Source organism: Primulina tabacum, chromosome 9, assembly GCF_025594145.1.
Source record: "Primulina tabacum isolate GXHZ01 chromosome 9, ASM2559414v2, whole genome shotgun sequence".
NCBI lineage: Eukaryota > Viridiplantae > Streptophyta > Magnoliopsida > Lamiales > Gesneriaceae > Primulina > Primulina tabacum.
The window spans coordinates 36,767,790-36,779,355 of NC_134558.1; the positions used below are offsets into that span (position 1 = coordinate 36,767,790).

Below are 11,566 nucleotides of genomic sequence, written 5' to 3' on the forward strand. Positions count from 1 at the left end.
CAAGGTGCATGCATGAATAAATAATATGTATCTATATATAACAATTTTTTTTAAAAAAAAATTCACACCTATGCATTCTGCATCACTCAAATCCAATTCCAAAACATATATATGTACCAAAAACAACAAAAAGAAGAAAATAAAAAACCCATACTATGCTAGTAGTCTGTTTGGTTGATCATATATATATATATATACACATTTATTAATAACTTTTGGTTTCCCTAAATTTTTATTTTTATTTTTTAAATGACCATTATAATATCATTGATTTTCCTTCATTCCCCATACCTAAAGCCTTATCAGTTTCCCTGTCACTGAAACAATTGAATTCAAAATCATGAACCCCAAAATCTTGGCAATCCAATAGCGGCCAGGAACATGTACCGTCCCAAGTTTGCAAGAAAAAGTTGTTCACGTCTTCGTCCAAACATGGGAACTCCGGGGGAACCTCAACTTGAGGCGGATCATCCTCGAACAGGCAGGCGATCAAAGGGTCGTTTTCGTACAAGTTTTCATGTAAAACCGATTCATCTGACGAACAATTTTCACGTGGCGAAAACGGGTTTTCTTCTAAGTTGGTGGCGCATATAGCTTCTGGGAAATGATGTTTGGCTGATTTCGGGAGTTTATCTGATTCATTGGACGATGAATTTGTAGTTTCGTTGGTGTTTGGGGGTTGGATTAGGGGTTCATGTGTGACAGGATCAATTCCCATTTTCAGTAGCTTTTTCTTGATATGGGTGTTCCAATGATTTTTAATCTCATTGTCAGTCCTACCTGGCAACGTTGCTGCAATTTTGGACCACCTGATTTAGAAATTTGAGATTAGTGTTAGTGCGTGACAATCATAATTGTAAAGTGCCAGAAAGCAATAAATACAACGTAACTTTATGGCTACAAGAACTTATTTTGATCTGCAAAAAGAACTATTGCACAAGCTTGAACAAAAAAAAAAAAAACGCTTTGTATTCACTATTTAATTAATTTATCATTCTTTATTAATCAATTTATTAAATATTAATTATATATGTATTGATATTGTAGTACTAACTACCTAATAATATATATCTCATTAGTGTATATGACAAAAATGAACAAGTGCATTAGAATTTACATGTTCCATAATCAATGACAGAGCCAAAAATATAATTTTACTCGAGTTAGAATTTTAAACTCTAGAATTTTTAATATTTTAAATCGATCTATCCGAACTAATATCAATTTAATCCAAAATTATACGAAATTTACATATAATTTTTTAAAAAAAAAAATTAGGCCACCCAGGTTAAAATAATTACAATTACAATTGCTATTTAATATTTCAAAAATAATTATCTCGAGTTGTTATAATCAATTCAATTTTTTTCCCAAAACATGTGAGATAACAACATCATAATCACTCTTCCATCAGAACACGACGTAATCGCCTCGGTCTAAACCCTTGATATGTTAGCCACAAGAATTTGAAAATGGATCTCAATTCCAAGAGGTAATTATCACACATATAACACTGTCTCATGCATTTATAACAATTTTTTTCCATGTTTCTTTTGTTGACTATATCTTATACAATTCAAGAATAATATTCTATTTTAGCTCATTATTAATCAATTCAAACATTTTCCCACTCATAATTTGAATATTTGAATAGATACTGATAAATTATTTTTCTTAAAAAAAAATCGAAGATAAAGCCTTGAAATTATATCTTCTTGTTTTTGTCTTTGATTTCTTTTATACTCTTTTTTATGATCAATTATTTTTCCAAACATCGTTGTTCATTATTTTTTTTAAAAAAAAGAATTAAATAACTTTTGACATATGAAGATAAATAATTAACTTAAATATTTGAAAGAAGCTTGACAATTTATATTTTAAATGCAAACATTGTCTACCTTGCTGATTGATGACATTCTTCATCTCCTATTAAATATTTACTATCAGACATAGTTTATTAAATTAGTTACTCATTCGATATTTATTTCAAAGTGCCATATATATGTACGACTTACCTTAAATAATAATTTCTAGCGGAGAGGACATGAAGTGTTGCGAATATTCGGAACCTAATATTTTTTTTGATTAACTGCATTGGGTCCCTTTCTATATAAGAACTTGAATGTATTATGAAAAACATGTACAGGCTCAACACAGCACACCAAATGCTATGAATATACCTGTTGCCGAGCCGGGCGTGAAGATCAACGACCAACTGCTCCTCTGCCGGAGTGAGAAGGCCTCTCTTCAAGTCAGGACGGAGATAATTCGTCCAGCGGAGGCGGCAACTCTTGCCACAGCGGCGGAGTCCTGCTAGTTTGGGGACGGCCCGCCAGCAGCATGGGCCTTTAGTGAGGATAAACTTAATAAGTTTGTTGTCTTCCTCCGCCGTCCACGGCCCTTTCTTCACCCCAGCTTTGTCGCAACACGGTTGTCTTCTCATGTCCACAATCAATAGTAATAAAAATAAATAAATATATATGTACTAATCAAATGTATTTAAAAACATTGGTAGAACTTAAAAGTCCCCCTTAGGCCTTACCCACCTTTAAATACCCCCAAGCTAATTAAGTTTTAGATGTTATTATTGGAGCAACTCCACACGTGTCAACCAAAACGAAGCTACAATGAATTTGAAGCACAGCCTTAATTTCCAACCCAAAAATATTGAACTTCCCACATACAAATTATGTTGAGGTTTCATTCGAAAGTCTTGCGTTCTTTATATTTTCTGATTTACAATTTTAATTTTAATTCCCAGAAATAATTACATTATAATATATAAAAGTATGACGGGTTGACAATATAGTTGTAGGAAATATATGATTTTTTTTAAAAAAAAGTTTTAATTTGTGTTTAGATTCCGACTCACAAATAAATTACAGGAATTTCTCAAATTTTTCTAAACAAAAAGCGCTATGGCTCAAAACCAAATACGCAATGATCACATTAAGTTGTGATTGCTATGTGACGCAAGGATTTCGTCATCAATAACGTCATCTCACGGTTGCTTGGGTTCTTTTTACGGGGAGCTTCATCATGTTGTTCTGCTCACAAGATGGATCATTAAACATCGAATAAAATAAAAATTGGAGAGAAGGCTAGGAAAATAATCGAGTTCTCAATTTAGTTCAAAATTAATTTTATAATTGTAAGGAATTCAGTATTTATCAACTAATTGGAGTATAATATTAAATAAATATGTTAATTGTTAATCTAAAATGATAAATTTGTTGGTATTTATGTATCGTTCTTTCGTATATAGGACATTGTCATTGATTTGTATTGTTGCAAATTAAAGCAAAATCAGATCTTTAAAAAAAAAACCATTGAGAAAAAATACGAACCATTTCATAAATAAATGTGGACGTAGCTTATAATTAATTGGTTTACTGGACCGAGTCAATTTCTTTGGTAGTTGGAAGTTACATTGAAATGATCAATTTAGTCAAATGAAAGGAAAAAATAGTTCTTTTTAAAAAAAAAAAGAAAAAAAAAAAGAAAGCAAAAGTCTTTGCCAGCTTTCGTCCGGTTTTTTTCATTGATTAGGACAGTGGTAATATTCTAATATTAATATTTTCACGTTGCGAATCATAATTGACATCAAATCTTGTCTCCCGATTCGAACAAATTTCCAGATTGTTCCATCAATTCCTAATAAATTACTGAGTTTGCTAATTTTTTTAGAGAACCGGCCTTGTCCCTGAAAATTTTAAATATTTGTGTGAACCAAATTGCCTTTGTTCATGAAATTTGTACAAGTTATTTGAATTATGCATGTCAGAGTGTTAATTAACATGTATTTTTGTGATACGTGTCTTATGTAGAAGATTTATTTTAGTCAAATTGAACAGATAACGGGGATTAATTGTTTTATCATTTGTGATTTGGACACAAATTGCAATAAATTATTTTATCTGAGGCTTAGAATGATGACAGGTAATAATTCCAACAATTTGGTCATTGACTTTGAGGAACTACTTGGGTTCACTTTAATATAATATATATATATATATATATATATATATATAAAATAAAGGTAAACTAAAATTTATAAGCAACTGAGAAAAGATTGATATTCCTTCCTTCTGCACAATTTTTTTTATTATAGATAAACTTGTATTTTTATTAAGTAAAATTGTTCCTTGTAAGTTTAACTAACGCATTAGTCTACAAAACACGTTGATCAGGTAAACCGCATTAGATTGTAGCATGACAAAATGTCGAACAAAATTGTCTCTTATAAACAAATGAAATAATAGTTGTCAAAAATTTCATTACATAGATTCTAATTAAAATATACTCGTAATTATTCATGTGGAATGTGACAAAATGTACATGTATGAGCATTAAGCGCCTCCTGTAAAGGTGACGGAATTTGGTGTAATCTCATCGTCACATGGAATCTGGCGATAATTATAATGGAGTGGTCATTGAAAATGGAAGTACAATTATATCTTCAATTCGTCGGCCAATACCTAAAATTACCTTTTTTGAAAAGTTATTATCACAATTAACATGGAGTTGTCGGCCAGCTAAAATACTTTAAACAAGTGTTAGGAGTACTTACAAAGTTAACTCCATAGTTAATGGACTAATGACAAAACTTGGAGAAGATCGATGGTCTTTCTTGAAGTTTTCTCTTTGTATAATGTGATGAAATTTTTAATAATTGGATTATCAACACATGAAATCAACTTTAATTAAAATGTAAGATACTCGTGTGATCTAATAATGTTGTGATATAGGAAGAAAGACTTGTGATGAATGGTAGACTAACTTGATTAAGTTGGTGGAAGAAACACAGATGTATTTATGATGCCGAGAGACAACTAAACAGTTTTTTTTTTTTTTTGTTATTAATGCTGAAATTATATATGCTTTTTTCAGATAATTTCATTCCGAAATTAATATATGAATCTACGTTAATAAACAGTTTTTAGTGTGATGTACTGATGTTTTGAGTCCTAATAATGAGCCATGCTTGTTCCATATATATGTAAAAATTGGTGTCAAAGTAAAATAAATGCATAAATATGGTCTATAGTGAATGGGGTATTTTTAATTACTGTATTAGACGATATAAATTCGTAGGAACAAAGCGTAAAAAATCTAACTTTTCCCATAGTTATTATTTTCCCATCTAATATTTGAATGACTGGATTTTAATATAAGTATTCAGAAATTTAAATTTTGAAATTGTTTTATGTATTTATTTAACTGGATATCATCACATGATAATTTCTCTATGGATCATGTTAAATCCTAAAACCCATATTCAACCACTGTACTAAAACAAATTTGACACTGTAAACTCTTTTAAATGAAAACACTAATACGTACCCTCCTCCGTTCCATCAAAATTCAGAGAAGATGATCGGATTAATTTGTTTCATTTTTAAAAAATGACCAGTAAAGTTGATGTGGTTGATGGACTTTTATTTCAATTGTATTTTTATCATTGGAAAGACTCAAGGACACTCATAATTACAACGTACATTTCATTCTTGATTTCCACACAGCTTTTAGGAATGAGTCTGCAGGAATTGAGTTTGGTGCGTCGGCCACAAATTTATATAATGGATCACTTCGACAATATTTAGATTTTCACATCACATCAGAGGGCACATTAAATTGAGAATTTTTTTATTATTATATCTGGATTGTTTCTTTAATATTTTAGTCTTTGGATCTAATGGTTTTGTTTAAAAAATAGAATATACTTTTGGAACTCGGACAATCCAAATAAATCGTAGTAAGATTTCTAAAGATGTTATATTTTAAACATTAATCAGTCGAATGGGTCTCTTGTGAGACGATCTCATGAATATTTATCTGTGAGACAGGTCAACCATTACGATATTCACAATAAAAAGTAATACTCTTAGCATAAAAAGTAATACTTTTCATGGATGACCCAAATAAGATATTCGTCTCACAAAATACGATTTGTGAGACCGTCCTACACATGTTTTTACCTAATTAGTCCATCTAATTAAAAATCATTATGGGTCCATCTAGGTTCGAGTTAACCAACATATTTTATTAAAAAATAATAATACTAAGATAGAGAATATGAAAACATAATAAGGAATCATTCATTATTCATAAATGAATATCTCAACAATTGTTTTTATCTCTTAACTAGGCAATCTCACACACAAATTTATGAGCCTCACAAAAAAGGAAACATTTTTTTTTTAAATTTAATTGTGGGTATTCGGATTAAGATGGATTAGTGGACCTGCCCAGCAGGAGTTCGAATGGGGCTAAATGAAAAATGATAGGCCTGATGAATATCCGGTTTAATCCGATCGAGCATAGCCAGATCAAATTTTCACCAGATCGTGACCAAGCTCCAAAATTTGCAGTTTTCTTAATGTAAAGAGAGGGGTTGGGGTGAGGGGGAGGGGGAGGGGGAGGGGGTTGCTATAAACCGGAACGAGTCGACTCATGACCAGATACATACTCTATATAGATTGAATTATTTTGACCTTGACTAGCAAACTCAAGCTTTCTGAAAAGTTCATGCTCCAAATCATACAGGGAAACATAAAATCGAATACATTATTCCGCAACAGCACTGATTAACGTATCTCATCGTATTAGTGGGAAAAAATCATCATAGCAAAATATGAATTCATACTGATTTAGCAAATTTTTAACAGTGAAGTGTTCACTCAATAAAGAAACATAGTAGCCAAAACCAAGAGTAGGGCTGGCATTCCAATCCATGAAATTCTGTCCACGCCATTATTATTATTAGGTGCCCCTGTCAAAATCATCAATTTTAATAACAGGCCAAGGAATATATACAGTTGTACACATAATAAGCAAGAACTTCAGACAGCTAATTCTTCTCTTTTTATGAAGGGTGACGTATATAATTCCTCTTCACAGTTGGGAGAAATTAAAACTCGAATTCGAACCCCGTAATTAAATTTCATATAATCTGAAAGCTCCTAATGATAACTGTCGGTAGAAAAGTCTAAAAGTTGTTGGCTGGTACAACTTGCAGCCTAATTTGAGGGGAAAAAAATGTGGATGGCCGTAGGAAAATTTGAAGATGAATTTTCATACGCATTTTCACACGGTCAAGAGGCTCTATAAATAGAGCTCCCCCTTCATTCTGAAATTATCTATTATTCGAGTTTTCTCTCATCTTACTCAACTGAAAACCTAAAATACAGGAAACATTTAAGATTAAGAAATTTTTTAAGAATGAAGTGAACTTCAAATCTTTCATGCATATTTGAATATTTGTGGATTTCTTAAATTTCAAATTCCTATGACCTTATTTCAACACAAGGTGTATTCCAAATCCTCCTAAACTAGAGTACTTTGAAATCCATTTCGAGTCATTTCCTTGAAGACGTTTTGTCATATTCAGATCCATCAACCAGAGCCCGGCCTCATGGGCTTCAAATTTACAATCCGAAATTATTACCAAGTGAAATGTATATCAGTTTTTTTTTTTTTAAGAATTTTCTACTCCCATACGCATATACCAAAATGCATGCCAGGATTGATGGATTTCAACAATGGGTTTTTGGGAAAATTTTATGGATTTCAAATTATTTCAATAACTGGTGATTTAAACGATAGAAAAATACTTCTGACTGTAGCTAAAGAAATATAAATGCATGGATTTCAAAAGTTTTATCAGAAAAAAAATGAGTTTACTTCCTCTAACGATTCAAATCATCTATCCTCAAATTCTTCCATCCAAACATAACATGCATGAGAGTCACACGTCAAAACATTTGTTTAAAAATTCACATGGTTGCAGTAAAAAATCAGAAATTAAACCTGGTCGAGCCTTACCATGTTCTTAAACAATTTCAACACAAAACGTTGACGTAATCTATTAACATGCAGTAAGAGAAACACACGGGTAAAGATTAGTTTGCCTGACTAAATTCGTCATGTTTTTCATATGTAAAACGTGGTCACCTATATATCATTACGTAACTTCATTTATTTGCCATCTTCATGCACAACAACATTCCCCAAAACACCATTTTACTACAAAAATTCCAAATTTATTTTAATGTGATTTCTCTCACCTACAAATTAAGGATTAGGATTTTATTTATATTTTAAAACTAAATTAGATAGGAATTATTTAATTTATTTGGCCGTTTTTATTTGCTATATTTCGGGAAAGTACATGCATGCCACCTAAATTAACTATATTTATCAAACTGATTTATACATAAGCACCTAGCTTGTGTTTGCTTATCAATGTCAACAAAAGGGTAAACTATTGTTTCGATTCGGTCAATATAGATGTTACAGCAAGACCACGTTATGCTATTAATTTGACAAGTAATGGTCAGCTTATAACGAAGCTTCTCATCTGTTTGAACACATCCATATCATAATTATCAAATTTCCTTCTCTTTCCCGACTATAATTGTGACACCCTATCCCTCACAAAATGAGAACAACGAATACAAAGTAATTGTTACAAGAGATACATGGTCAAAGTCACGTTTGGATGGGCCAAGGTCGGGGTATGACAATAATATTAAAAAAGATACTTACATAGGGATAGAAGTCCTCGGGTATTTTAAACTTAAGGGCTCAAGTAGAAATAAAAATAGAGTGAGAAGAGGCAAGGTAACAGTTACCTGGAGGAGGGACAGCGGAAGAACCTGGAGCTGTAGCTGTAGAGGCAGAAGAAACCAAAACACTTTCTATTAGTACAATGCACATTTACTTTATACGAGTTTCGTAGCACACACGGTATGTGCGGCCGAGTAATATTCAATCTAAAGCTTGCCGTTTATGATATATTATAAGAGATCGCAGTAAAAGTCCATGATCAGGAGCAAAATAACAAACGATCCACCAAGTCATATATAATTAGCAAATTAGAAAAACAATTACACTTTCTTGCTAATACATATATCAATGAAATTAAGGAGTGAATATCAATATATATTTATGTTTATACCCTTAAAATGTTCAAGTGTCCATATGACGCCTCGTCAACAAGCCTGTAGCTCGTCAATTTCATTTCCTCATTTCTTGCGTCTTACAATAATTTACTGGTTAAGACAAATTCGGGGCAGAAGATTTAGAACGGGATTCATACCGTTGCAGACACTGACGTCATTAGGGAGATTACAGCGTTTGGGAAGCGCAAGGGCTTGCTGAGGGTCAATCCCAATAGCACCCAATCCCCCAGGCTGGTTATAAAGCTTGCACAGGCAATCAAGTTGAGTAGTCACCACTAATTTGATGGCGGCGCAGCAATCTGCTCCCGGTGTAGTTGTGGTGTTCAGGTACCGTGCACACGGCAACAGATTAGATACACAATCTGTCGACTGACCCTCGGCTACTCTGCTGGCGGCGACTGCCAGCAGCGCCACCGCCAAAACTATTGCTATCGTGGTGGTCGTTCTTGCCATGTTCTAAATCCTTTCTTTGTGGTAGAAAAGAAAAAAGGTGTGTCAGGTGTTTGCTATTTGGGTCGTCTGAAAGTGGGAAATCGAAGAATTAGAGAAAAAATAAACATGGGTGAAGTTTGAACGTGAGATGATCAATTATACGGATCTAGTCAATGACTTTATTTAATGCTGGACAGGCAAGGGATATAGGATAACGGAGGAACCTGTGGGTACGTCTCACTTGCTACCTCTGCTCTTTATTGTTAAATCACAGTTAATGTCTAAAAAAAAATCACAGTTGTTCGATCGACCGCATCTGGAAATTCGAATACAAACCAAGTCATTGAATTATATAAAAGTGTCCGACACGTGGTTGAGCTTTGTTTATAGCATTTTCAGTCAGTCATTAACCTCACTTTTAACCGGATCGAAAAATACGATAAAAACGAGATATTTTAGATGTAAATTATTATTTAAAACTCTATTCATTTCTCGGGTGGGAGGTTTTAGAGTCAGTTATGCCAACGGCAGCATATGCTTTAGCACTCGTTCTTTCATTATGGATTAAACAACACGAGCGATGACCCGAGAGCGAACTCCCCACGCAGGGTACGCATGGTAGAACAAGTCCCATAGAACGACTTAAAATAAATCTATATCTTTCAATCAATATTTTTCAAAGCAAATCTATTGTATTTGTACAATGAGATTTTTCTGATAGCTTGACCTGTAAAATAATGTATTATTACGAGGTTATCGACACCAAAAAATAGCAACTGTTCTCATATCATACAAAATATATAAATAATAAACATATAAAACTAGTAATTCATATTGGTTTTGAGCATAGATTTCGCGATTCATGGTGTGACTATCTCAAAAATTTTGGTGTTTAATAATAAAAGTACGTATTATGGAATTTAAAGCTTTTTCCCCGGAAATTAATATATATATATATATATTTTTTAATATCAACATTAATCATTTACCAATTCAAGATGTGATATATATTTCTAGTAACTTTAATAAATTATTTTGCTAAACAGTTACTCGATCTTGGCATGATGCATGATGCTAATGACTTTAGCATATGTGTGTGTGTGTGTGTGTGTGTGTGATCGAACCTAGGCATGATGGTAATGACTTTAGCATCTTTCGAAAGAAAATTGACCCGATACGAATAGTTGTCTTTTTCCTCGATTAATTAGCTGTTTTGATCAAGAAATCGGCCTGAGAAATTATCGAGCCATCTCCAAGAGTCGGAGGAAATGGTGTTTGGTATAAAAATGAAACATTCGGTACCAATAGAATATGCCAACTAAATGCTGGGTCACGGCATTAAAAAATGGGGGCAAAATGGGTATACTGACAATAACATGTGGCTCCAGCCTGGGCTCTTGCGTTTGACCAGTAGACTCATTATTACGAAAAATAGAAGATAATTAATTATTTGCTTGGTTAGTAATGGTAACTTTCTAATTAAGCCATCTGCATCTAATTTGGAAACTCTCAAGTCATGGGTGTTTAGGAGACTCGGAATATTAATCAACGAAGAAATATGGAATGAAATTTGGGATTTATTGATGCACTTAAACTAATGTGAAAGTCTAAAATATTATTGTATGTGCTCACACAAGCACAACTTCACGACGTATTCTTGTAGCAACTGTTATGTTCCTGTAGGAAAAAAAATGTATATAATGATGTAATTAACATGCATTGAGACATGTTTTAATTGAGGAGTTTAAAATATCAAAAAAACATTAATTGCATCGATCATCCAATTTATATATAAGGAAATCCAACTCTGATCATATTGACGCTGAATATGTAGAAATTGAATAGTTTGTTAATGAAAATCCAAATTTTAATGAACTCGTGACAAAGATCAATGGGCATCCATCGCTAGCTGAAACTAATTACTTTGTCATTCTCAAACTTATTTCGTCATGCATCCAAAATACTCAAGCAAACGAAAGTTCAAGCTTATGTGGTGTGAACGATAAGCTATGATATATGTACTATTTTTTCAGTAGCGATGCCAACTTTCTGAATGGGTTGGGCTGAATCTTAGGTCCATTAACACCAGTCTATATAGACCAGCCCAAAACTTTACTAGAGCTTGGTAGGCATGTATTTGGCTCAAAAACCAATCCGACTGGTGCTACATG

General features: G+C 32.7%; 2 protein-coding genes across 2 annotated transcripts; both read right to left on the reverse strand.

Annotated features, from left to right (window-relative positions):
• Window positions 1-5: 5 nt before the first annotated feature.
• Window positions 6-2,593, reverse strand: LOC142556674 (MYB-like transcription factor ODO1). Its single transcript, XM_075668158.1, has 2 exons — window positions 2,181-2,593; window positions 6-809 (listed from the first exon to the last, which is right to left on the reverse strand). Exons 1-2 carry the CDS (start codon window positions 2,441-2,443, stop codon window positions 257-259), a joined length of 816 nt encoding a protein of 271 aa, XP_075524273.1. The 5' UTR covers window positions 2,444-2,593; the 3' UTR covers window positions 6-256.
• Window positions 2,594-6,541: 3,948 nt separating this feature from the next.
• Window positions 6,542-9,609, reverse strand: LOC142556678 (non-specific lipid transfer protein GPI-anchored 7-like). The gene is made up of 3 exons (XM_075668162.1): window positions 9,101-9,609; window positions 8,634-8,669; window positions 6,542-6,772 (listed from the first exon to the last, which is right to left on the reverse strand). The coding sequence occupies exons 1-3, from the start codon at window positions 9,414-9,416 to the stop codon at window positions 6,681-6,683; spliced, it is 444 nt and encodes a 147-aa protein (XP_075524277.1). The 5' UTR covers window positions 9,417-9,609; the 3' UTR covers window positions 6,542-6,680.
• Between the last annotated feature and the right edge of the window lie 1,957 nt (window positions 9,610-11,566).

Coding starts and splice junctions, on each gene's coding strand:
- LOC142556674 (XM_075668158.1), bottom strand. CDS start 2,443: ATGAGAAGACAACCGTGTTGCGACAAAGCTGGGGTGAAGAAAGGGCCG. Junction 810..2,180: donor CACGCCCGGCTCGGCAACAG/GTATATTCATAG, acceptor TTTCTAAATCAG/GTGGTCCAAAATTGCAGCAA.
- LOC142556678 (XM_075668162.1), bottom strand. CDS start 9,416: ATGGCAAGAACGACCACCACGATAGCAATAGTTTTGGCGGTGGCGCTG. Junction 8,670..9,100: donor TGACGTCAGTGTCTGCAACG/GTATGAATCCCG, acceptor CTGCCTCTACAG/CTACAGCTCCAGGTTCTTCC. Junction 6,773..8,633: donor TTCCGCTGTCCCTCCTCCAG/GTAACTGTTACC, acceptor TGATTTTGACAG/GGGCACCTAATAATAATAAT.